Source organism: Cyprinus carpio, chromosome A10, assembly GCF_018340385.1.
Source record: "Cyprinus carpio isolate SPL01 chromosome A10, ASM1834038v1, whole genome shotgun sequence".
Taxonomy (NCBI): Eukaryota; Metazoa; Chordata; class Actinopteri; order Cypriniformes; family Cyprinidae; genus Cyprinus; species Cyprinus carpio.
The window spans coordinates 15,786,220-15,814,000 of NC_056581.1; the positions used below are offsets into that span (position 1 = coordinate 15,786,220).

The following is a 27,781-nucleotide window of genomic DNA, read 5'->3' on the forward strand; positions in this document are numbered from 1 at the left end:
AAGTAATTACAGGAGTCAGCAGTACTGTCACTAAGTATTGGGATATATAAATAACTGTTGTGGGAGTCTCTTACAAAAACAGTAACACCGTGGTTTCCATACTCATACACGATGATATTTTACTATATATGGTATTAAAAAAAGAATATCAGTGTCTGTTTTATATTCAAAACATGGTATTACCACAGTATTTTACCTAGTGAGTATATGCTTTCCAGTCTGTAGTGCTGGCCCATGCTAAACAAAAGGCTCTTTTTGATGAGGGTTTTCTTCCTCTCTACATTTCTCATCCTGGTGTGATCAATACCGAGGGTTTCTGAGTGTCTCTGTTTGCTTAATGAGAACAGTGCTCTGTGTTAGCAGACAGCACTTTCTTAATGAGACTCCATAAGTCATTTCTACAGCTGGCAGCTTTCACATGCAGCCGCTGGATCTCCACACCACATACAGAGCTCTTATTCACTAATGTAGCATTCTCATTATCTTTTTATTTTAGCTTTTCTTTTTTTTTACATACACTCAACTTATTCTTCTTCTTATACTGCTGTACAGGATTGTTTTATTCATATAGCTCCTTAATCATATAACAATAGAACAATGTTAAACAAGTAACTAAATACAAAAAGCTTGTTCAAAAAATTACAAAACCGGGAATGATTATATTTGTTTTGAAGCAAAATGAGGCAAGATTGTTACCCCTTCATAATTAATTTGCTTAATAATTTCATTAATCATTCATGCATCATATGGTTAAGTAGATTAATGGCAGTTCGAATATATAGAGAGGTGATTTAAATGAAAATATTATAAATTATAATTTTTTAAATTTGGTGTGGAATTAAACTCTCATATGTAGTAGGTTTGGATTAGTTCATTGGTTTAAATAACCCTGAAAAAGTAAATAACCTTTGATGCGTTCAACTCTCTAACTGCACAGGAAACAGCTGGAGTCATCTGAAGTGCAGATGCGCCGTATAATTGATGAGAGTCCACTGCCCTTTGTAAACTGTGCCTTGAGACATAAGTTAGAGCACTTGTGGTTGCTTTGCTCCTTGTGTTTGTAATTTGACTTTCTTTATCTTTGTTGGGAAAACATCTTTTTTTGGTCAAGGCCTGTCTCTGGGGTGCATTTCTTTATCAGTGTGTCAGTGTCTTCCGGTTTTATGTGCACCTTTTAGGGGCTTAATAAAAACAACTCAAGAAACCCAGATCTTAATGACATCAGGGAATTTCAGCATGAAACATTGCATGCAAGTTATAGTTTCCCTGGAAGACCAGAAAAGTTCTGGGGAAAAAAAATGTAGCTAGACTGGTGTGACTCTTCTTGCTGTTTCCTGTAACATACATTGTGTCATTCTGTTTATTCAGACACAACATGTGCACATGAGGTTTGAATTTACACCGTGAAGTTACTAATGACGATTACATTAAAAATGTAATGATTAAATTAAAATCAATTTAAAAACATGAAACACTTAAAACTGAAATTAGATTCATATTAATAATGGAAAAACATTTCAATGAAAAAGCAAAGTTTAGTATTAAGGTTTAAGGTACTTACAGTAGCCTCAATAAAAGAGTAAACTATTATTAAAATCTGTCTATTAAAAACACTGTCAAAATGTTTTATCCTGTCATTTAGGCTACAGAGGTTCATGAATGTTTTAGGTAAGTTTTAGGCTTTTGACTGATCGGTAACTGTAAAACTGTATCCTTCCATTCATTAATCCAGTTTCCAGTTACACTAAAACTCACAGTTTGTCTCCTGAAGGTTCACGTTTTATGGTCAATGTCGCCCCCGATTGGACAACAGTTTGAATTGCTTTAACATGCAAAGAAAATATTTTAAAAAACTGTAAATACATTTTAGAACGTCCACACATACAAACATAAATGTCTTTTAGAAGTATATCGTTTTTTTTTTTGTTTTATTCCTAATTAGTTTCCACTAAATCATTTAGTTCTCACTGAGGTTGCTTCAAAGCTGAAGGCACTTTCAAGTCTAGTCAAGTCACCTTTATTTATATAGCGCTTTATACAATACAGATTGTGTCAAAGCAGCTTTACAGTGTTAAACAGGAAAAACGTCTGCTGATAATGCAAGAGGACAATAGAAAAGTTTTCAGTTAAAGTCAGTTCATTGTTGATTCAGTGATGTCATCATCCAGCTCAGTTCAGTTCTCTTCCAATAGTGCAATCAAGTCAACATTTTGCATTAAATTGTGTTCCCAACTAAGCAACCCAAGGGTGACAGTGGCAGGGAACCAAAACCCATCAGTGACAGAATGGAGAAGAAACCTTGGGAGAAACCAGGCTCAGTCGGGGGGCCAGTTCTCCTCTGGCCGGACGAAACCAGCATGGTGTGGTTTAATTCCAGGTTGCAACGCTCTCAGATTGAGCAGAGGACTGGTCTGATTCTCGTGGACTTGTGCCGAAGGCCGTCATAACGAACTGTTAGGAATTTGTGCCTCAAGTCTTCAGATGGAATCAAATTTCATTAACTTGCCCACTTGTTTCTCAGGTTTGTTTACTTTGACAAGTACATCATGCATGACTTCACTCTGACAGATGGCAAATGTTCTGCCTTCTTTCACTTGTATCAGAAACAATCTTGCTTGTAATCTGACACTGCATTTGAATGGTATGAACTTTGTTTTTGTTTTTCTCTCTCTCTCTCTCTCTTTCAGACAGACAGACAGATGAATGTGGATGTAAACCACTGAATTTTCTCTCCCTGTGGTCACTGTCCCATGTAACACTGTGGCTCATTTGCATAATAAAGATCACACATGATCCCCAGCTATTTTCTCATTAAAACTGTACTGTGTATTTAAATGTGAGCGTACACATTCTACATGTATGTTTTAGAGATCATATCAAATATATAAAATAAACTGTAAATTAATCAGAGATGCTTCTAGAAGAAATCTGGTTCCTTAAATAATTTTGAATTCAACAATATGCTGTATCTGTACGGATTGTCTTTCACTTTTCTGGCCACTAGATGACCTGCTTTCATTTCAAAACAGTGACGTGTTGCAATGCGACGTCGAAACGTAGAGCTGTTCAGCCCTGAAGGAACTGAAATATTAAATTCATTTTAATTATGAAAGTTGATGAGCATGCTGTATTAACTGTATTAATTTATTCAAAGCATGTTATTAAATATGTATTTCTAAATACATTCTGAGTTCAAGTGGTTTGTCTTGACATGTTAAAACATTAACTGTCAGCTAATATGAGTTTTGAAACATACGGTGTTTGAGTATTAAAGTATTAAGAGCAGCTGTTTGTGAGGATTAATAATTGTGAAATACCTCGTCACTGCTAGAACATTCCAGCACGTTCCAGTGTGGACTGTAGAGCGAAGAAACTGCCACAAAATTTAGATTAAAAGTTAATCAGAGCGCGCTAAATAAACGCTAGCGGAAATAAATCGCGTTCTCCTAAAGAGGTAACCATAGCAACAGCACGCCATCGACGGAAGTTAAGCAAATAAAAACAAAACTTTATCATTTATCACAGGAACGTTATCATTTAATACTTTTTTTTAATATTCATATAGTATTGTATATGTATATATTTATGCACGTCGCAGGTATATCATAAAAAAAGTTTGTTTAAAACGTCTGACGCCAATTTAGTTGAGACACATTGAGATAATTTCCTTATTAATGAAACTGAGAGTGGAGATTTAATTATCACGCGTAGGGAAATGCTAATTAGAGCTGGACATAATTATCATCGTTTTACACAATCTGTTTGCAAATATGTTGAGAGTGAGAAACAGTTGAGGGTCACGCTAGTGTCGCTGCATCAAACCAAAGCCTGCCCACGTGAGTGTCGCTAAGACACGCCCACTCGCCGGCGAGAGCGACGCCGATTGGCTGCTATACATACCAGCGGGTCTTGCTATTTCAGGATTGGCTGAGACGCGCTTGCCATTACGTTATCTACACATACAGAAGGAAGATAGAAAGGGAAGACGTAATGGAGTGTTCCTAAGCGTCCTTACGATGAAAATCACTTTAGTATTCGACAGTATTCGCGGACGGGAGTTGCAATGAAGGTATGTAAAAAGAAACAGATGCCACATTTTTATTGTTATCGGCGAGATTTGTCATCTGCGTGGAAACAAACAAAAAAAAATCCGTAGGCTGTTTGATGTTTAATATGACAACAGCCTGACTTCTTAAGAGTTGCATTAGATTGGATGCATCAAATGACGTCTGCAAATAACAATTCTGCACGCTCTTGCATTAAGAGTGTTTGCTTGGGTGACAGCTGCATTGTATTTATTATCGTTTAGCAGGAGCTTCGCTGCTATCGGAGTCAGCAGATATCAGGACAGGTGCAGCTCGGTTTGTCCAGCGGACGCTAGGAACAGAGTGTACATCCAGCAGTGCTCATCATAACCCAGTTTATCGCAGCACTAATGAGATTGGAGGATAGACTATGCCAGCAGTCGCTGGATGAGCTGATATGAATGGACAAGCAGCTCAGACAGTCATGAGTGACAGAAGTGATTTCCTCAACTATAATGTCACAAAAAAATTATAACACAGTGAAAAAAGTCAGGATCATCTTAATGGACCAGAAACTCAGATAGATTCTCCTACAAACATGTCTCAGTTTAATTGTGTGTATGGTGATTATGATGTCAGCAGAGTTAGGAAAATGAGTGTGATTCTGATTTTGATGATTGCTAGAATCTTCTTAGAATTTTATAATGCACATTCAGTTCAGACAGTCATGAGGGAATGGAAGTGATTTCTGTAATAAGATGTCACATTCCAAACATGGCAAAGTGATTATGACATCACCGTAGTGAAAATGATTGTGATTCTATTTGTGATGTCTGGCGGAGCTGTTATAACTGGACCAGGAGTCCAGACAGTGATGGTTAAAATGTCTCCTTTTAATTATCACGTAGTGATTATGACATCACAATAGTGATGAAAATGTTTGTTATGCTTGGCTAGGCTGATATGAATGGACACTAAAACATAATTCTAACACTAAAACATCACGACTGAACTATATGATGTCTTAATAGTGGAATGTTAAGCATGAAAATAAAATGATTGAGTTGTGTTGTGATTCCTCTCATTAAAGCCTCCAAACTGAAATATTGCATAGTGATTATGATGTCAGAATAGTGGCAGGAACAAGGAGGGACGATTGTGAAAATAATTGTGCATGTGATTATGATCGTTGTGATTGGCCGAGGTGTTATGAGTTGATATGAAAAGTTGCTCAGTCACAAGGAGAAGTTGATTAGAGAAGGTTTGTTTTGATTGTGATTGCATTTGCTGATAATGTGATTTACAGTACTTGCAGGCGAGAATTGATCAGATGATTGCGATTTTTGTCAGCAATCAGCTTAAGTTGACCACATAGTGACGAAATTCTTTCAACTACACTCTTATCTCCATTAAATTATGAAGCAGTTTTTTTAACTTAGCATTGACCTCACTTCTTCAGGGAGCAGCCATGAAGGAAAGCGTGAGTGGGTATAATTAAAGGGTTAATCTCGTGTCAGATAATTCAGGTTTATGAATAATTCCTCTCATTCATAAGAGCTCACTGTCTGGCTTTGTTTCTCCCTGTGGTTTATGAAATGACACTGTGTGTTAAAAAGCACAGATTCTCCCCGGGAAGCAAAAGGAAGAACAATCTTCTGAAAGAAAGCTTTTTCTGAGAATAACCACTCTTCTGTGACAGTGCTTTGTTTAATCTGAGTAGAAAAGCTTTTCGAATCAGACACAAGACAGAAGCATCTGGGGTTTTATATGTGAATTATTCAGTTAACTAAATTAGGAATTGTTTCTGTAGGTATTTTGGAACTTTGATATTGTGTATTTATACTCACAGCAGGCAATGATGTTGAGTCTGTTCATTCATATTCTGGGTTATTTTGCTAAAAAAATATTTGATATCTGTCCACACTATAGCTGAAGTCATTATTTAAATATATGGACAAGGAGTTGAACACAAGTCTGGAAAAGTTTCAGATGGAAATAATCTGCTTTCATCTGTTTAATATTAAAAAGCGGTGGAAACGAGATGGCATATCTCCACCAGATGATCATTATTGGAAATGCCAGTCATTCTGACGAGCTAAAAAAAAAAAAATCCACTAATGATTATGAAGATTTTAAAAAAAGTACATTTAATAAAAAAAAAAACAGATTTGTTAAAGATGTCTTATTAGATCCCAGCAAGGTTCTTACACTTCTTTAAAGGAATAGGTCATCCAAAAATGAACATTTTTTCATTATTTATTTACACTCATGCTGTTGTATCATGAAAAGAGATTTTTTGATAGTCAATATGCTCTGTTGAGCTCCTATAAAACTGTAAAAACTATAAAACAGACTTTTATTCTATATTTAGTATAATTTGGATTAGTTTTATGGCTTGATTTTTTTTTCATTTTTAAATGAACTGTTCACAGCTAACAGGCAAAGTTATGAACAAATGTTCTTCCAGTAACGGTAATAGAATGTTATCTGGTCTTAATGCTATCAAAACATCAGCAAAAAAAAAAAATGTATTTATACATTGTTCATGGAATGTTTTTCTTCAATATTTTAGTTGGACATTTTACTAATTGTTTCAAATTGTTAAGAGAACATTCAAATGTAACATGAATATTAATATAAAAGTAACAAAAGTAGCCATCATATTTGCAAAATGATAAAATCGAACATTCTCTTAATGGTTTCTCTTCACATAACCAAGATTTTTTTTTTTTTTTTTTAAAACATTAAAAAAAAAAAAGAACATTTTGAATGTACTGAGAACATTCAGAAATCTTATTTCCATAACTTAATGGGAATGTTTGGAAAGCGTTTTTAGAACATTTTTGTAAGCTTCAAAAAACATTTCTAAAACCAACATGTTCAAAGCTGCCCATGTCTGCTGGTGTAATTAGTTATGCTCTCTCATGTGAATGATTATTAGACAGAAGTCATCAGAAGTCATGCTTTTCTGAAGGATTTCTACACTACTTAGTTCTTTCTGAGCTTTATACAGCCCTGTAGCTGCAGGTGCGAGGAGAGACGGAGAATTTGCTTTTCCATCATTCCATTGTAAATCAGAAGTGCTGATTCATTGTTTTAAGAAACACCAGGCTCCAGGGGAACGTACTGTACCTTGCCGAGTTGTCTTATTCCCAGTGCTTAATGCAGTTGTAAGTTTCTAGTACATGTATTACTAGATACATTACTAGATTACTAGATTACCGTGAGCGGTAAGTCTGAATTCAGTTCTCTGGAGTCAAAAATAAGCATTTACAGTAAGATTCGCTTTCGAATGAGTCCCAGTGTAGCGAATCATGACTAAAGGGGAACTGTAACACTCTGTCTTCCTTAAAGGACGTGGAGCTCTCCAAGCGCTCTTGGTCTGATGTGAGAGAATAGGTCATCAGGAATCAGACCTCTAAAAGAAACTACCAGCGCTGGTGCTGCTGGGTCAGATGTACTTTTGCAAGCCAGACGACATATGCATTTGTGCAGTTATATAAAAAAACACTCTGGAACGTGAATGTCATGGTTTTTCTTTCTATTTGGTCAGCCGTTTCTGTCATTTCTTCTTTGAAGCCTTTATATAATGCATTACAAATATATTCTTAATGCAGATACAACTTAAAAATAATCAGTTGCATAGTCTCATAAATAACCCTGATGTTCTCTGATGCATGATGTTGAATCTTTAAAAGCCATTCACAGTGGGTGACTTCTTTTGACCTTACCAATAATGTTTTTGATTTAGGACAACAAATTCATCATAGCTGATGAAAGTGATAATGCATCATATCTACTAGGCTTACAGTTGTTTATTGCACTATTCTGACATCAGTAGTAGTGCAATTATTATTATATCATTGTTGTTTCTTTTATTTATTGATTTTATTGTTTTTAAATAACACATTTTTATTTAATAATTCATCCATCAAATTATGAGAATAATTGTATGTTAATTTATGTGTAATTTGTGATCAATTATGTGTAACTGTAATCTCAAAATACATCATTTGGAATTATTATTATTATTATTATTATTATTATTATTATTATTATATTCTTGTTGTTTTATTCAGTATTTTTCATTTAATTTATATTTTGCATTTAATAATTAATGCAAAATATAACAGGGATAATTGTAACCAAAATTATAATACATTATAATACTTAATTCAATTCTACAATGAATAAAAATATAAAATGCGTTACAAAGTTTAAAAATAACACATTACTTCATTTTTTTTTAAGGTTTTGAAAATAATTTTTATTTAATAATTTTTATTTTTTTTTAAGTAATGTTTTTTTTTTTATTGTTCTAGTTTTAGTTAACTATGATAAGCCTGACAACTAACAAATGCATAAATACACAGAAAATGCTAAGAAGAGAGATGTGGTGTTTCTCTCAGTGGTTTTGTGATGGAGGTGTCTCACAGGGCTCTAATTGAAGTGACAGAGGGATGCTGTGGCACCGGCTCTCTGCCAGACTGAAGCACGAGCAGCGGCTTCATACCCTGACCTTATGTTACGCAACACGGAGATCACGCTAACTGCCATACTGTTCAAATACTGAGCGCACTGCCAGAGGGCCTCCACTCAAACCCAGCCTGCACTTCATGAACAATCACCATTATTTAGAATCTGAGAACACAGGAGATATGAGTGACCTGCCAGCACAGGTTTCAGCATGAGGGATTGTGGTTGTTAGACACTGTGTTTAGTTAGACAATGAAAATACAAATTCATTTGGTATGCTTATTACATAATAAATATGTTTGTTTCTTATAATTATAGTGATGGTTAATACCAAGTTGCCACAGTTTTGAGAGAAACTGTGATAACTACGGTAATTTGTTTTGTGTCTATATGTACACTACCATTCTAAAGTTTGCGTTAAGTACATAAAAAAAAAAAAATTAACTCTTTGATCCGCTCTAAGCCCATCTCTCTGCGTCGCTCTGCACCATAGGAGGCATGTATGCTCATTTCAGCTCATCGATTGTCCTGTTCTTAAACAGAAGAAGCATTCTTCCATCACTGACCTCCCCCCACCCCCACTCCGGAGTGTTATTCTGAGACAAGACATCACGCCATGTTGGGTCACAAGCGCTAATGAAAGCCGCCGGTCAGCAGGGTAGCCTGTCTGTCTGCGTTTGTATGTATGTATGAGGGTTTATTGATTAAAGCAACAATGAATGTTGTTGCCTGTAGAAAGTTTTTATGTTTGTTTTGAGGTCTTATGCATGTTTTTGAGCTTTAATGACCAAGCATGAATCTGATTTGCTGACTTTACACAACTGAAGACAAGGTAACAGTGAAGTAAAGTGTCCTGGAAAGTGATTTTGTGCCTCTCTGGTTGGTACCACAAGTTGTTTTGTTTGAGACACTTAAACCCTGGTGTAGTTGCTGGTTTAATGTTTTGTAACATTATACACTATACCATTCAAAAGCTTGGAGTCTGTATAATTTTATCTTAATTTTTTTTGGGGGCATATACCTATACCTGTTGTTATGTTGAAAACTCAGCTGTTTTCAACATAATAATAATAGTAATAATTGAAAAATCTTTGTGTGCGATATATATGGTCTGTGATAATATCATAATTGTTGTTTTATTAATTTGACATTATTGGCTATATCGCAAAAACCAAACAAAGCAGACCTACAGAGTGCACACATACATTACGTGATGAAGTCTAGTAAGCTAGATTAGTGCACATGCGCATTTAGAGTGCGTTCTTTCACTGCATGATTCAGTCTATTAAAATGATTTTAAAGTGATCACAAATTTCAAGAGATGGGGGCAGAAAATGTATAAATATCACATGAAGAGTGCAGTTTGTTTCCTCCAAAAATCAGCATGATTACAAATGTAATATTGATTTCAGTTCAATAAACAAGATCTTAATATTAAGAGACTTATGTTTTAGACGTTACGTTTATATTTCACCTACAAAAATTATTCCAAACAAAGCCACAGCACTGTTTTGAGTTTCTCATGACAGTGTTTCGTTCCTGAATGAATCACCCATTTAAATTGTTCGGTTCAATCACAATCAGTATCTTTTAATTTTTATTTGTACATTTTTTTTTTTTTTTAAATATCAGTATTCAACGTTTTATGTTTAAAATATCAAAATATTATTTATGCATTTGTAACTGCAGGTTAAAGCATTACATGTCCCTCTGAGCTGCATCAAAGTCCTATTCAGGGATATATATCTGTATAGTCTTTGGCTGCATTAACAGTGTAAATACATCTAAATGACACTTCAGATGCAGCTTCTGTGTTTCTTCAAGATTAATTTTGTTGATACTTATTTGATAACAGCCCAAATATATTTTTATTCTGACTGATTAAATATAAGAATTAGATGTAAAATATGATGCGTACTTTTAGAAAAAAATAGCTTTACAGTAAAAATGCCCATAAAAGGTAAAAATCAATTTTTGTCGTGACAACTCTCGGAGGGATTGGTTTGTTTATTTACATTGAGACAGATCACGATTTTCTCTAGCTGGGAAGATCATCAGGCCGTATGTCAACAGTATTATGAAACATCCAGCCGAGTGAAAGCTTACTGACTTAATCAACATCTTCTAAATTTACACCTTAAGAAAATGAAAGCTCTTAGAAAGCCCAGACCATTGAAGAGCAAGAATAGGCCTGGTAATGTCTGCTTTTTATGAAACTTATGAAAGCATTGTTTGGTTTGCACATGCATTTGGCTGAAACCTGAGAGATGTCCATTAATCTCGGCTGTTTAGCTCTCATGGCTGTTTTGCTGTACTGACACTGCTTTAACGCTACAAATGCACGCTAAGAATGAGTCGGGTCTTGTCTTGCCCTAACAGCCATTTACACTGTATCATGTTTCTTGAGGATTCACTTAAGGTCTGCAGAGCATTGATTCATTTAAGTTGATCACTAGCAGAGTTTATGAGTGTTGAAGTTGAGTGCATTCAGTTGTTTATGATGGACAAGTTACATAATGTGAAGCTCAGTGAAATATATGTGCCTGATTTCATCTGTGTCCGGCAAACAAATCAGCCCTCTGGGTAAAGTACAGGATAGTTTTTGGCTATGCTTCATAACACGCTCCATATCTGAATACCCAGGGAACAAACTTAGGTTTTAAAAACGTTGTGGGAACATTGTTTTGAAATGTTTCTAAAACATTTAAATGTTTTCTTGTTGTGATTAGAACATTATTTAAATGTTACAAAAACAACATTCTAACAACTTTATGTTCACCCACAATATAACGTTATTTGAATGTTTGTTTTAATATTCTAAGATCGTTAAAAGGTCCTGTTTTCTAGTTGTCATTATAACATAATTTAAAGGTTACAAAAATATTTCTTAGGATGTTCAAAGTAAAATTAACATAAGGATGTTTTGAGAATGTTCTCAGAATGTTTTCACAAATATTAATCAAGTTATAAGAACATTCCTTAAACATTATTTAAATTTTTTTTTTTAAACATTTATATAACTTAAATACAGTTTTTGGATATATTTTTTCCTTGAGAAAATTTACGTGCGCTTTACCTGGTATATATCCAAATAAATGGAACTTGAATTGTGAAATTTATCTCAATACCTGCCCCTATATCTGAACTTATCTTTATTAACATATCATTCTTCTCCAGGCGGGGGCCTCCTCCATGTGGGCGTCATGTTGTGGGCTGCTGAACGAGGTGATGGGCACAGGGGCGGTCCGCACTCAGCAGCCGGGCTTTGGAGCCGGAGCCGGGCCGTTCCGCTTTGCCCCCAGCGCTGGTTACTCCACCTACCCACCCAGCAGCACCACCTCAGGAAGCGCAGGCCTGGCGTGCAAAGCCTGCGGACTGGCCTTCTCCGTGTTCAGACGAAAGGTAGGACGCCTGGGGTTTGTGGAGTATGATTTTAGGATTTTTCTGATAGTGAAAGTAGAGAGATGACATAAATGACAACTGATTTCAACGCTGATAATAATAATAAATGGAGCAAATCAGCATTTTAGAATGATTTCTGAAGGATCATGTGACACTGAAGACTGGAGTAATGATGCTGAAAATTCATATTTGATCACAGAAATACATCATATTTAAAAATATGTTGAAATAAAAAAATATATTTTAAATAGAAATATTATGAAAGTTTTTACTATATTTTGATTAAATAAATGCAGCCTTGATGCGCATAAGAGACTTCTCTCAAAAACAAATAATCGTGTGTGTGTGTGTGTATATATATATATATATATATATATATATATATATATATATATATATATATATATATATATATATATATATATATATATATATATAATGTTTATATGTGTGTATGTGTATATATAGCACAGTATTGCTTGTGACTAGAGGTGGAAGAAACACTGATTTGCCACTTCAGTCTGGCATTCCTCATTTCGTTGGAAAGGACTGAAGTGATGAAAGATCAGAGCATTAACTTTTTTGAACTGATATCAGCACTTTTACACCTGTCTGCAGACGCTCCGATGTCAAGACAGTGTGATGCATCTGCAGCACACATATTCTCACATATTCAGATGTGATGGATAGAACTGACATTACGCTAAAGTGCAATGGTTTGATTGAGCAGCTCATTCATCAGCATGGTGGCATTTGATAACCACCACCAAGCTTGCCAACAGAGACTCCACAGCTGCTTCAGAGAGTTAGAAAGTGTCTTGAAAAATTAAGTTTATGCTGCTTCTGTGTCAATCAAAACAACTAAAGTATGACGTAATTAAATCGCCAGTCTAATGCACACCTATTAGTTTGCTGTTTAATGATTCATTATCTTTCTCTCTTCGCAGCATGTTTGCTCAGACTGCAAGAAGAGCTTCTGCTCGCTGTGTTCTGTGCTGCAGGAGAACCTGCGGCGCTGCACCACCTGCCACCTGCTGTGGGGCACGGCCTTCCAGCGGCCCAGGTTAATGCGGCTCCGCGTTAAAGACCTGCGGCAGTACCTCACGCTGCGAAACATCAACACGGACACCTGCAGGGAGAAAGAGGATCTGGTGGACCTCGTGCTCTGCCATCTGAGCGCCGAGCTGGAGATGGGGGAGGATGAGGAGGAAGAAGAGGAGGCAGAAGCAGATACAGACAGTCTGCCCTCACTTCCGCGCTCTCTCTCCACGCCGCCCGCCTCCGCGGCACGATCCTCCTCCCAGCAGTCGGCGCTGTCTGTAGCCACGTCTCAGGGAGAGGCTCTCAGTCACAGTGATAACTCAGGGACAACCAATCAGGTGAGGCGCTATCCGGAAGAAACGTCATGTCGGCAATGTGTTCCCTTGCATTTCAGTGTTCGTTTTACTTTGTTTATTTATATTTACTTTTAAATGTATTCATTTAGCGGACACTTTTTATTCGAAGTGACTTCAAAATAAGGAAAATAAATATTTTTTTTATTATATTTTATTTTCATTTACTTTTAAATGTATCAATTCACATTTATATTAATTTAACAGTCAACATAAAAATAATCACAACATCACAAGCAAATTGTCACAAGAGCCAAGAATATGTGCAGTACACAGTGCCAAGCATTTTGTTTTGTTTTGTTTTGTTTTGTTTTGTTTTGTAATTAAACGTATTACCTATTGTAATGAATTTTAATTAAAAAAATATGTATACATATATTTATTGTTTACAATATTTATTTATTTATTTTACATTTATTTTTTATTTTTAAATAATAGAAGTTATCTTGGGTTAGAAGTTATCTTTTTTTTTTATGTGATTTATTTATTTTTGAATAATTTTATAATTTCTGTACCACTAAATTGAGCAATATAAAAAAAAAAACATTTTTGGCTGTTCAGCTTACAAATGGCTAATGTAAAATGACATTACGTTACAAAAAAGCATTTTGACATTGAACATTTTTTTTCCAAAAATCTTGATTTCTAATGTATTACTTTACTGTATAAAATTACTATAAATGTTCATTGCATTTTGTCACATAATTTAGCATGCTTACTTTTAACATGCGCATTGCATTTTGCTTCTTATACATGCCAAATCAAAAAAAACAAACTAATTTAATTCCTGTAAATATTGTTAAATATATCTGACCATATTGTTTGATTGCTGTTATTGTTTTAGCTACTTCCGTATTGGGAGATTGGACTGTTTTTTTGCACAAGTCACGAGTTGCACTTCGTTGTTTTCACTTTCTTGAAAAAGTAGCATGTTTCTGAATACATCAAGTGAGGATTTCTTCTCAATTTTCTACATTTCTACACCATAATCTATTGACTCCTGTTGTCTGGACAGTTATTAAGCTGCTTACAACCCTCAGTTACTAAAGATTCATCCATACGTGCGTGAACAGCTGTACCCCACGAGACTAGCCGTGACGTTTAAGCCTTGCCCTTTTTTTTTTTTTTTTTTTTTAGATCTGACATGCTGAGCAGGTTATATAATGCTGGAACAGGTTGTCGGATAATTCCTGCTTGATGCGACTTAAAACACTTACACTTAAGTGCAAATGAGTTTAAGAGGCAAATGGCTAAGTTCGATAACTACGTAAAATTGGCCTGAAGTTTTAAAGAGCATCTGCGTGTGTTCGAGAAGAGACTGTGATGGTCCAGTGTGACTTCAGAGCCTGAATTGGCAGACTGACCCATTCATTATTAATACGCAGCCAGCCAGCGAAGCTGCACGCCGTCTGTGTGTGGCCCATGTGTGAGATCAGTGCATGTGCTGAGTCTTCTCATAAAGACAGCAGACAGGAAGAACACAGGGCCATTAGCTAATTGTTCTGAATGCGGCAAATAGAGAAAGAGAGAGACCAAACGGTTCTTGTGTGAGTGACACAGGAAAGGAACTCTGTAATTTGGCGTTATTTGATGTGCAGTTTACAGAACCAAGAGAAGTGATGGGAAGATGCTTTAATTAAACTGTACCGACACACACAGAGGTTACTCACAGTTGTAAAAGAGATTTAAAGCGAATGTTGATTTTACTTTATTTTTTAAGTGCCCTCAAGTAATTTCATATAGGAGATTATTTGTGTAACATGGTAAACACTTCCCAATTCCAGAAGAATGGATAATATTTTTCTGATTTACTTTAAGATTAAATTAAATTTATAATGTAATTAGGCGATTTTTAGTACAATATAAATCGAAATATATTTAGATATTTAAATGTATTTATTATTTACAATATTTTAAATATTTTGAAATGTATTTTGGGACTTTTTATATTTATTTCTGCATTGTATTATATTGTTTTATTATATTATGTATTATATTAAATTATTGAGCAGCAGAGCAGCATATTAGAATGATTTCTGAAGGATCATGTGACACTAAAGTAGTGATGCTGAAAATTTAGCTTTGCATCACAGGAATAAATCACATTTTGAAATATATTAAAATAACAAAAATGTTATATAAATATATTATGGTTTTTGCTGTATTTTTCTGTATTTTTCTTTTAAAAGTAATAAAAGATTTTACCGACCCCATACTTTTGAACGTTTTTAATATTTATAATATTTAATGTTTTTTTTTTGTTTTTTTTTAAGTAAAATGTGTTGTTTAATATGGCTTGTATTCTGAAATTTTCATAAAAATATTTCATATATTAAATCAAGTAAACTTTTATTTACATGTATTGAATTTATTCATTTAGCATAGGCTTTTTTTATCCATAGAATTGTTTTCTCCATAAATACAAACACTAAAGAGGAGAGATGGTGGAATCTGGACTCACATCCCGGCTCAGTGTGTCTGAACATGCACTCTGACTTCAACCAGGTTTTAGTCAATGAATCTGATCAAAGTTCTTGATTCTGTGTTTTGTCTCCAGGAACATGCAGATGCTGCATCAGTTTCCCTCCTCCACCTGGAGCCTCATGACGACATAATGGAGGTGAGAACAAAGCATGCCTGTGTTTCCTTCTGACAAAATCTGCATGCGATGAGTGTTTGTGCCACTTACTGTGAAGACGACTGGGTTACTGTAAAACCTCTCGATTCTCACTGAGCATCCATTATCATTAATAATTCAGCATCATCCCATAACTTTGCTTAGTGTTTGGCAAATACTTCTGCAGAGTTAAAAATGAGCAGTCTTGTGTAATATCAACGTGGACTGCAGTTAAATGCTATATGTCTACATCTGTCCCCAAGCAGGGCAGCCCAGCGACGCAGAGATGTGCACGTGCCTCCCTCTCGGACCTGTCCCACGAGGATGACATCGAGAGCCTGACGGTGCGACAGCTGAAGGAGATTCTCGCTCGCAACTTTGTCAACTACTCAGGCTGCTGTGAGAAATGGGAGCTGGTGGAGCGCGTCCATCGTCTCTACAGAGAGAACCAACTCAACAGAAGATCGAGTAAGACCCGATGTGACACAGAAAGTGTAGATCTCTCCCCTAAGTAATCCACTTGTGCTCTAGTTGTCACCCAAAAATATTCATAGGCAAAAAAGGATTGTAATTGTTAAAGCTTCCAAAAGAGGGTTTTTGGATTCTCAAAAGAACCCTTCAGTGAACAGTTCTTAACAGAATAATTTTTCTTAATGTGAAGAACATTTTAGTAATCTAAAGAACTTTTTTTTTAGAATAAACAATCTTTTGTGCAATGCAAAGTTTCTTCATGGAGCCATACATGCCTATAAAGAACCTTTATTTTTAAGAGTGTAAGATGTTGTTTTTTTATATATAGAACATGATTTAATAACATATTACTTTACTAAGCAACTTCATCTTTCTCAAAGATACTCTATATGTTGAATTATTAGAGTAGTGTGAATTAGTAGAATAGTGCATGAAAGGTTCATTGGGTGCTTTATATGACCATTTTATTTTCTACTGGCTGTATAATCAGCAGAATAATGAGAAGAAAGCTCTGGGCAGCTTTTGTAGATCTTTAGGCTAAAAAGAGCACAGCTGACAAAAAAGCTTACAAAACCAGTCTTAAATCGCTGGGGTATATTTGTAGCAATAGCCAAAAAAAAAACATTGTATGGGTCAAAATTATTGATTTTTCTTTTATGCCAAAAATCATTAGGATATTAAGATCATGTTCCATTAAGATATTTTGTAAATTTCCTACCGTAACTATATCAAAATTACATTTTTGATTAGTAATATGCATTGCTAAGAATTTATTTGGACAAATTCAAAGGCAATTTTTTTAATATTTAGATTTTTTTGCACCCTCAGATTCCAGATAATCAAATAGTTGTATCTCAGACAAATATTGTCCTATCCTAACAAACCATACATCAATGGAAAGCTTATTTATTCAGCTTTCAGATGATGTATAAATCTCAATTTCGAAAAATTGACACTTAAGACTGGTTTTGTGGTCCAGGGTCAATAAGAGTGATGGATGACAAAGAATGCAGCCATTCTATTACAGTCTCCGAATCTTTTTGACTGACTATGAAATTGAATCAGTCAAGGATCAGGCCAAGATCAGCTGTGGCTAATGTGATTTTCAAATAGGCTTCTGCTCTCCATAAAATTTATTCTTTTCATTTTCTTTTCCTTGCAGTGGAAAATGTTAGCAACAGCCTAGCTGCAGGTAAGCAGACCAATATTGTGATACATTGTACAGTGTTATTTATATACTATTATAGTAGTATTATAACACTTTATTTTAAGGTGTCCTTGTTACACATTACATGTACTTACTATTATAATAACAATTAATTATGCATAATTACATGCAAGTAACCCTAAGCCGAACCCTAATCCTAACCCTAACCTTATAATAAGTACATGTATTTAAACTGTATGCATGTGAGCTTACGTTAGCTATCCAGTGCTAATAATACTAACTCTTCCACTATTATGTTTGTCAATCAAAGTCATAGCTTACCCTCCTCCTATATGTAATGGAGGTATTGAAGGTAAGACTCTGCCTTTTTTTTTAATGTGGCTCCAACATTATCATTACCATCAATTCATTACCATGAATGAAAAGTGACTCCTCCCAATGCATGCTGGGAGAGTTTGATATGTGGTTTCCACGTGCATGATCACATTTGTGTCATGAATTGTGCTCCTAATAGGATCTGTCTGTCTTTTTATAGCTTGTCACATTACTGTAATTGCACCTTGCCTTCATTAATTATATTAACACTGCTTGGAAAACCGCCCAAAATGATTCAAAGATTATAGCTATCCGGTCTCAGACAATATGTTAAGTGGCTTTTTGGAGAAGGACCAAGTTTCATATGCTTGAGGGATGTGCACCTTTTTGTTTTGTTTTTTTTATAGAGCAATTAATAGAGATAATAAAGCAAATACTGGTTTAGTCTGCCATAGAGGAGAGTTGAAAGCACATACTGTTTCTCATGCATTAAAAGGTTTGACCGCTGATATCGACCGGTTAAAAGGATATTAAATAAGAAAGACAGTGTCTGTCCAGGTTCAGTAATACAGAAAATATTTACTTTTTGCTGAGTTTATTTTTAAAACAAAAATTACAGTTTTATAAGTAAAATGATTAAATTAAATTGAAAAAAAAGTTTTTATTAATGTCTGAATTAATTTCCTTTAACAAAAATTCACTTTTAGATATTTCTGCTTCTAGATATTTAATGTGCATTTCCTTATTTATTTCTATAACTGCTTTTTTTATTAATCAGGGATGAGCACATTTTCTGTCTCATTCTGTTTAATATAAAAATATTTCTGAATTTTCTTTTATTTTTAAAGAAAAGAAAATTGCAAATAAAATGTTTTAATTTATTGTCTTAAGTTTTAAAGAAGAATTAATGTTCTTTAACAAAAATGAACATTTCTTCTTTTACATATTTCATGCACATGTCCCTACTTATTTCCATTATAACTGCTTTTATTAAATTATGGGATGTAATCAAATCTATAATCAAAACTTTAAAATGCTTTTGATGTAGTTTAAAGTTGTATTGAACCCAGAACATTTCTTTAAAGCATTTTAACATATAAATTTTTTAACTGAATTTAAATGTAATTTAAATAATTCAATTTTTTTTTCTTTATTTTTAAAGAAAATAAAACTGAAAATAAAATTCCTTAATTGATCTTTTTTTAAAGAAGAATTAATGTCATTCACATTTTCGTGACATTTAAATATTTAACATGCGTGCTCTCATTTATTTTCACTTTTAAATGTTTTTATTAAATGACGTGACAAGTCGAAAACATTTTCTCTCATAATCAAAACATGCTTATGATTAAGTTTCAAGTTGTATTGAACCTGGAACATTTCTTTAAAGCATTTTAATTTAATTAATTTAATTAAATTTAATTAAAAAAATTAAATGTGAAAATGAAAATTATCACATTTTACTGCTCAAAATCTCTTGTGTATTTTTGTAAATTTCTTGTAAAATGTCATTGCATATGCAACTATGTACAAAAATCTTTCCCAAGGTGAAATGAAAACCTCATTACACACAAGCAGAACAGAAAAACAAGATCGATAGACTATTAAACAAGATCTCAAACCTTCTATATATTATATACTTCCAGATGGTGTGCAAGTAGCTCAGCTGGGCGGCGTTGATGAGACCCTCTGCCGTATCTGCATGGATGCCGTGATAGACTGCGTTCTGCTGGAGTGCGGTCACATGGTCACCTGCACCAAGTGCGGCAAGAGGATGAACGAGTGCCCCATCTGCAGGCAGTATGTGGTGCGGGCGGTGCATGTCTTCAAGTCTTAACGGGTGAGCATCACCTCTACTGGAAGATGCTTCCTGCTTGACCGAGCAGGCTGGTGCCACGACTGGACCAATGAACTGCCCCTCTATAGTCAAAGTGGTGGAAACCAGTACTGCGCACACCTTCTTTACAGAGCGGGCATTTCCTGCTGCCCATTTTTATTTGGTCATTCATTGACACGTTTGAAATAATTTCTGCGGTCACTAACCCAGGGAAGAAAGTGATTTTAGAGGAATAACGTATAAAAAATATGAACGTTTAAGTGGTTTACAGTACATTGCTGTAAACTTTTTGGAAATGTCTTATTGTATGTGCAATATTAGAAATCTTTACGTGTGCGTGTAGAGAAACCGATTGCCATTAAGATGCATGTTGTCGTAGAAACAGTGAAAACCATTGCCGTGAAAGGGGAAGGTACTGTAGGTGCCAAAGTAGAAATGTGCAGAACGGCTTCTGGATTATGTTTTTACGTGCTATATTATTATACAAGCGTGTTGTTTTCATGTATTAAATCGGCTATTGCTATACCACAAAATCAGCATCCACCACACCGGATCAAATGACCAGCTAGCAGAAGAGTTATTTATAGCAAGTTGATAGAAACTGTATCGTATTTTTTCACAGTGTCACTGGAATCCAGCATCTGCCACTATGTAGCTTATTACTGGATCCTCAATTATTATTTTTTTTTACCAAATTTTGCAGAATCTGCCGAATGTCAGGCGTGTGGTTGGTTTGTCTCCATTGTGCTGTGTATATAAGATAATTAAAGGTGTGCTAAGTCATTTTCGATTAATTAAATTATTTCGATAATAGGGTGGTTACTAAGGTAAAGGAAGTTAGGCTGGTCATGTGATCTCAACATTAAGAAACCTTTCTCACCTGAGTGTACAATATTAAAACATTTGTCAAAAGCACTACAGAAGTTGGTAAAAATTTCTTAGTTCACCTTTAAACCCTGGTAGGTTTTATTAGCAAAATATTCAGTTTTCAATGTTGGTCAAAAAGACAGCTTTGATTTCAATGTTCTTCATCTCCAGCAATACCATGAAAGATGTCTGTGTTTTGGTGTGTTGTGTTGATTTCCACAAGCGGTGCTACATGGATTTACGTATCACAGTTCTCTATTGCATTCGTGATTTTACTTACGTTTCTTTCCCTTTTTGTGCATATTTACATTTTCTAGATAACGATAAGATGAAGAGGAAAATAAATGATTCCTCTAGATGCCCTTTGTTGCTGTGAATTCTGTAGACAAATTCAAGTTATGATGTCTGTGGTACTGGCTAGACAAACAAATATAAAGGAAAATTTGTATCGATGAAACGTATATGATTTTATATACATGTGAAAAAAGATGTACACAAAGTATGCTATATGGATATATTTTCCTCTGTTCAGTTTTTCTTGCATTTTCTTTTAAATGTTCTTCAGCGTTCCAGTTTTTTCTTTGAATGTAAACAATATTGATTTAGTTGTTTATCATTTTAATCGGTCACAATTAGAATTGGTTACATTCTAGTGTCACATCCATGTATTTCTATAATCAGACTTTTTAATTTGCTTCTAGAACATCTCCACACCCGTCTGCCCAACACTGACACTGTGCTTATGTGTATTATGTGTTTCTGATGCTGCTATCTCTAAAAGATGTCACTTGGTAGTAGGCGACTACTCTAGCTGAGCAGACCACAGACACGATTACAGTCTAAACGACTTAAACTGAGCGCTGGAAGGCGTTTTGGGATCTGGTCTTTGTATTTTGGAATGTTGAACTTTTTATTTTGGTACTTCAAAGATGATTTATTACATTTAATAAAACATGGTACCTTGAACTAACAAAATAAGAGTTTTGTCATTTCAGTTTTTATTTTTTCCTTGGTTGCAAACGATGAAATGCTGATCTGCGCCTTCTAGTGGCTGCTAAGTGCAACACAGTCAGTCAGACGCAAGCGGATGAAAATAACTTATTCATAGCACAAATTCAAAACACGGATATGGTTGCTGATTATCCTGGAGAACAGATTCGCTGAGGTAAGTCTGTCTGTATGTGATAACCTGTCCTATATTTACTCAATTATAAGTCTTAACATGAGCGTGAGGAAAAGAGCGGCAAAAAGGTAGGTGGGAAATCATAAATGCTTGAACTGTATCTTAATTTATGAATAATAATCCGATACTCGGTGTAATTTTGTGCACCAAGTTGTTCACATTCAAAATTCCGTGAAGCAAAACATCGATACTGGAAAAAATATCAGTATTTATTCAGGTCAAACAGTGCAAATACGTTTCCCCCAGATATATACATATTAAAGAAACCCAGGTAAGTTATATATTCGTATGGAAAAGAGAATGTACCTGTAGAACATCTTATAACATTTAAAGACATCACATCTTAAATTAACATTACAAAAACATCTGCACAGTTATGTTACTATAGCTAGTATAGATAGGATCTGCTTAACTTCCTACTGTAGAAAAAAATAAACTTTGTACTGACTGAATACTGTCAATAAAGTCTATATGAGTGCATTTAATACTGCACATAAAGTGTGAAATCCCTTCTGATACAAAAATTAATACTGCATGACGCTTAACGTTTGCATGGTAACAAAAAAAGCACATGCATTTTGAATTTTTCTTTTCCGAGAAAGAAAATAACAGTCGGTTTTGTCACTGCAACACTGCACTGTGACTATAAAACCTTTTTTATAACATTTATGCAAAATATTAATAAACATGCCTTTCAACAGCATTTTAACGGCACGCTCTGCTAGCTGTGCCTTGTAAACGTAAAAATCAATAAACGTTTGCCTTAGTAGCACAACTAAACTAATTGAGAAAAAAAAAAAAAAAAGACAAAAAAAAAACAGATTGAGAGGCTGAATCGGCCACCAGAAATGAACATTTCTTCACTTGTGAGCTCTGTTGATGAAATCAGGCATTAGCTTGGAGTGTGTTTTTTAGCAATGTCATTTTTGTCTTTGCTGGTTTTCTGTTGAGTGTGTTACACTCCACCCATCCTGTGTTGAAAAAGTGTAGAAAATGGAGGGCGAGATTGTTAGTTCCCTGGGTTCTAGGTCAAGTTATTGTCACTCTCTTTGTTGACTAGCTCAGTTTGCTCAGTAGTTTTTCTTCGTTCAGTCTGAACTGCACACTGACGGACATCTCTGCGATGAACTGCTCACAACCCTCTTTGGTCACCTGTTTGCAGCACCGCAGGTCAATGTGACAAATGTTTCCGCAGCGCTTGAAGTAGGTCAACGACAGGTCTGTAACTCTGTTACAAACTGTGGAGGAAAGGAATAGGGATTTAGAGCCATAGCCGCTCAGATTTATATTAGTAGCAAGTGAAGAGCAGTGGCCTTACATCATGCTTTTCCCAAGATGCAAATGCATAAAACAGCAAGATAGCAATCCTATCAGATTAAGATAGGATACATACTTGTTTTTCAGCCCACCCCACTGTCCGTTAGCTTGTCTAACCTTTTATGTGTGGGGTTTAGTATTACCTGCATACCTGAAAGGTTGATGTGAGTGAGAGAGTCTCTGGTCGTGGTGCCGGCTGCCGTGAGGATGTTGACACTTTGGTCGGTGATGTGGTTACAGTAACTAAGATCCAACTGGGACAGTGAAGGCATATGTTTTATGATCAGCTTCAGGGACGTATCTGTGATGTCCAGACCAGCTAGACAGAGATTCTCCACATTCCTCAGTTTACTTCTACTGTCCAACTGACCTGAGAGACAGCAATATGCATCTTTTACAGTCAATTTTTACACAATATAACAGAAATGTGCCTGTACTATTTCTTGAGTACACATGGGGGCGCTATGAATTTTCAATATAAGAAGATAAAGAACTTCTAAACGGGTCAAGAGTACATAATGGACATAAACAGCAATTAATGCTATCATTCAGTACCTGGTCTGTTGTCTGTCGGCAAGGAGAGTAGGTCTCTTATATGGTTGTCCTTGAGTCCCTCTACCCATTGCACATCTAAAGTTCTTAGCAAAGGACAACTGGATGTGCATAAAGCTGATACAGCTGCCCACGAACAGCCTGCCAGCAACAGATTCCTCAGACCTGCCAGGACACCAACACAAAGGAGTCATGCAAGTATTGGACACAAGAGTGAAGTTTGCATACATCAGGGGAGCCCAATCCTGTTGTTGGAGATCTACTTTTATGCAAGAGAGTTCAGTTTCAACCCTGCTCCAAAACATCTGTTTATAATAATCAAGTGTTCCTAAAGATATTAATTAGCTAGTTCAGGTGTACTTGATCAGGGTCATAGCTACACTTGGTAGGACTATAGATCTCCGGGAACAAGACTGGAGTGTCAAGTACATAAAGGCTACACCATTAGGAGATACACGTCAAAACAGCTGGAAAGGAATCCATTTATACAGTGAACCTGAGAAGCACTGAAATAAAACAGTTTCCACCATTAAACAAATTAGCTGGTAAGTAAAAGTGTGATTGTACCAGGTAATCTGTTGATTAGCCAGCTGAGCTGCTTCTTAGAGATGTTGGTCCAACTCAGGTCCAAGGAGACTGGCTGTCTGCGGATAATGCCGCTCAGCATGAGTGGAGTGATTGACTTGCACCGGTTCAGATCAATCTTGGTCCAAAGTCTTTTATCACAACACCTGAGAACAGTGGACAGAAGACTTGCGTCTTACAAAGTTGAGTTTGCATGTTTAGAATATACATAACATGGAGGACCCAACCCTCAAGGATCTAAGTCACAATTTTTCTTTAGTCGGGACAAAGGTTAAAGATGTGGTTAAGTCTGAGAGCAAGGTAGTAAACCAATGAAAGCACCAATGGAGGAAAAGGATGCTCATGTAGTACTGCAGTATAATGCACATTCTCTACAACATATTATGATGCTTTCTTTCCTAGTTTCTGGAAGACGTACCATCTGTTCCAGGTCTTGCAGACCTGCATGCAGACACACAGGTCTTGGTGTGTGAGGTGGCTGAACACTGCCATCCACACCTCTCTCCGCATGATGTGATTCTTCCCATCATCTAAGGGCAGCCCATCCGGAGGGGGGCTGATCGGAGGGGGGCGAATAACATGACGCTCCATCTGAACACATTTCGGTGGAGAGCGGCAAGGTGTTGGCCGAATGACAGGGGTAGGTGTAGTCCTGATCCAACTAACCGGGAGCTGCTCTCGCAAGGATCCATTTAGTTCCCGCTTAGGCCCCAGCCAGTCTCTCAGATGGCTGCTTCCATTCCTCAGTGGTTTTCTGTCCTCTCCATCACTATCTGGTTCTGTTTTCACCACTCTGCCATTTTGATGTGCTAGACGATCCTCTGTATTCTGGATCTCCTGATTGAGTTGTTTGCTTAGTACTTTGCTCAGTTCTTTGTTGGGCATGCGAGGCTTACGTTTGGTTTTTCGCTGGCTCCTCAATTGTGCATCAACACCTGAGTCACTGCTGGGCCCTGCCTGGGTAAAACCGCCCTGTGATTGGTCACCTTTCCATGCAGCGGAGGTTTTGTGTTCAAGCTTCCCATTCTCCTCTGGGCTACTCTTCTCTTTCATTATCTCCTCTTCTTCTTCCTCCCCTTCATCAACTCCATCCTCCTCTTCTGAGGTCACAAAACTGAAGGCTCTCCTCTCCAATTCTTGTCTGTTATCCTCATCATACTCCTCATCATTCTCTCTTTCCGTCTTAATCTGTCCCAGGACATTAGAGGTTGAGAGATCTTCAGGCTTTGAGCGCTTCTTCTGTGGATTTAAAAGAGGGTCAAAATACATGCTTTGCAAAAAATATTATTTCATCTCTTATTTGCTTTTACTTATTCTTTGTCTTGCTACCTTTTTCTTAACATTGAAATCTGAGTCTGAGTCCTTTTCAAAGAGTTTTCTCTTCTTGCGGAGTGGGTTATCCTCCAATTTGGGAGAACGTTTCTTAAACGCGTTTTCTGACTTGCAGGTAGGATTGTCCTCTCGTTCTGTCTTCTTCATGACAGGTGAAACAGTAGAGGTGTAGGACTCTGCAGACATGTTTGATTCCAGCTCTTCCTTTACGTCCCGGTTCATTCGTTGCTCTTTGAGCATAGAGCCAGGGAGATTGGAGGCGTACTTAAACCCTGGGCCTCTTTTTTGCTTTGAGACCAAAAGGTGTGAAAGAAGACAAGACAAGTTTATATCTATTATGTATTATATCAGAAATGTAATATCTTGTTATCTTGAGAGTTAACATTGTCATCACCATTTTCATTATTTAGCTTATTTTATTTTTAATTTTTTAATCATGTTGTTAGGTAGGACAGTGATGCTTACTTTCCCTGTCTTTCCAGCATGATTGCATTTCGGACACTCCCAGCAATTTGGCAACTCGTCATTTACAACACCACCAGAATCCTTCTCCTGAACAACAGAACAGAATAAGTTTCTACTCAACAGAACAGTAGACAGACAACATTGTATGTCAAAAATTAGACTAAATATGAAAAATTGTTGATGCCATTATGGCTCAGATATCACAGTTTCCAATTGTTTGGTGGCCTAATTAGAAAAAACAACCTTCAAGCATGCTGGATGGAGGATCTCGTTGCAGATAGAGCACTCCATAAGCGTCATGTTGAACTTGTCCTCCTCGTTCTCTACAGTGTCTTCTTTCCCAGCCTCTCCACACACCAGACACACAGCAGTGTGAGGTAGAACAGGCTGCAAAACACAGAAAGTGTGGCAGTTAGTTCCTCCAGACATGTCATTCAGCAGAACAAGGGTCAAATCTGATGCCGTGTTCCCAGACTGACCGCTATGCACTGTCTCAAGATACAGGACTGCTTCATGCGGCCTGGTCCACCAAACTTCTTCATGTCCTTGCAGAAGTGGCACTCCCCACACTCTTTACGCGTACATGCCTCACACTTCCTGCAGCGTGTCCGTCTGCGCCGGGCACTAGATGAACCGCGGCTGGACGAGAGCTTCACTCCTCCCGCTGGAGCAGCCGATGGAGATGAGCCCATCTTTGATTTTGACCGATTAAGCGGTCGTGGCTGAAACATAGAACCACAGAATTATTTATACAAGAGCCAAAAGGAAACCAGATTAACTTTTCTCAACCTGTTTTACATGTAGTAAACTGAACATTTTTGGAAACCAGAACATGATGAACACGATCTGTTCATGAGCTGCTTGCTGACTTTAACAGTAATGCAATGCAATGCCAGATAGTCAAGGGAATGCAAACATAATGAACACAAACCTATCTACTTTCAGACCCCACACTCTGAGAGTGGGTTCATATGGTTCAGATTTAGTTGTATGTGCAATTATTCAAATTGTTTATATGCCCTCAGGGCACTTTAAAAAAAAAAAAGGAGAACAGCAGCACTGAACATGAGAAAGCATTTTTACTGCTCTTTGAATACCAATAAAATCTGCCCACAGTGTCAGTCAAGTAAAGTTGGAGGACATTCCCTGTTGTTATTAATTCTGAGTCAATTAAAGAACAATAAGTCAGGATACAGCTGCAGGAACATGCATTAAACCAGCCAACGAATATTATTCCTAACAGCATTTCTCATAAACGTAAACTGTGTTTCCTTAGAAACACAAATATTCCAGCACTGATTTAGCCGTGTTATGCAACAGAGGAGAAACGGCAGCAGTAGCAGGGATGTCAGAATGAATATAAGCGTGTTTTATGTTTGCCATCTGATCTCCTGAGCTTCCTTTCTGATAGAGCTTTTACTCATCTTCTATGTCATTCTTGGCCATCAGTCCAAAATGGCAACAGTGTATTGAGACTATTAATCATAAGTAAGCTTAATACATACACACTTATATACTCTCAAGAGAGTCAAAGGGAATTATTCTTTAAACAGCTATATGCCATATCCCATGGGCTGCAATGTCCCCATTACATCAAGCAGAAGCCATGCCTGTCCCAGCACCCACAGCACGACTTTCCTACGGCACCATGGGACACAGGGTGATTGATGAGAATGAATTTGGCCTCCACCCTCATTAGGAACCTTCAGTAATGGAGAGGAAAACACGAACAATCGCATTAGCCAGAGGGGGAAATTCAACCCAACCTCCTCAAT

At 36.3% G+C, this 27,781-nt stretch overlaps 2 protein-coding genes across 10 annotated transcripts in view; one reads left to right on the top strand and one right to left on the bottom strand.

Annotated features, from left to right (window-relative positions):
• The first annotated feature begins 3,847 nt into the window (after positions 1 to 3,847).
• On the top strand, positions 3,848 to 21,552 carry LOC109091065 (E3 ubiquitin-protein ligase RNF34-like). Of its 4 annotated transcripts, none has more exons than XM_042765392.1 (8): positions 3,849 to 4,069; positions 11,679 to 11,903; positions 12,851 to 13,282; positions 15,855 to 15,917; positions 16,178 to 16,382; positions 17,548 to 17,577; positions 17,864 to 17,905; positions 19,515 to 21,552. In XM_042765392.1, exons 1-8 carry the CDS (start codon positions 4,064 to 4,066, stop codon positions 19,703 to 19,705), a joined length of 1,194 nt encoding a protein of 397 aa, XP_042621326.1. In that variant the 5' UTR covers positions 3,849 to 4,063; the 3' UTR covers positions 19,706 to 21,552. The 4 variants fall into 4 exon arrangements, with proteins under 4 accessions (XP_042621328.1, XP_042621326.1, XP_042621329.1 ...); XM_042765393.1 differs by having other exon boundaries at positions 3,856 to 4,069; positions 16,181 to 16,382; XM_042765394.1 differs by lacking the exon at positions 17,864 to 17,905 and having other exon boundaries at positions 3,848 to 4,069.
• A 391-nt stretch (positions 21,553 to 21,943) lies between these two features.
• Positions 21,944 to 27,781, bottom strand: part of LOC109065515 (lysine-specific demethylase 2B-like) — a 28,540-nt gene continuing 22,702 nt past the window's right edge. For 5 of the 6 annotated variants that reach the window (XM_042765387.1, XM_042765389.1, XM_042765388.1 and 2 more), the window contains 9 exons: positions 26,486 to 26,728; positions 26,250 to 26,393; positions 26,007 to 26,093; positions 25,539 to 25,838; positions 24,628 to 25,448; positions 24,192 to 24,355; positions 23,628 to 23,789; positions 23,224 to 23,442; positions 21,944 to 22,993 (listed from right to left, as the gene is read on the bottom strand). In XM_042765387.1, coding sequence (XP_042621321.1) covers positions 22,812 to 22,993; positions 23,224 to 23,442; positions 23,628 to 23,789; positions 24,192 to 24,355; positions 24,628 to 25,448; positions 25,539 to 25,838; positions 26,007 to 26,093; positions 26,250 to 26,393; positions 26,486 to 26,728 — 2,322 coding nt within the window. In that variant the 3' untranslated portion in view covers positions 21,944 to 22,811. The remainder of the gene's footprint in view (positions 22,994 to 23,223; positions 23,443 to 23,627; positions 23,790 to 24,191; positions 24,356 to 24,627; positions 25,449 to 25,538; positions 25,839 to 26,006; positions 26,094 to 26,249; positions 26,394 to 26,485; positions 26,729 to 27,781) is intronic. The other variant, XM_042765391.1, reaches the window with a different exon arrangement.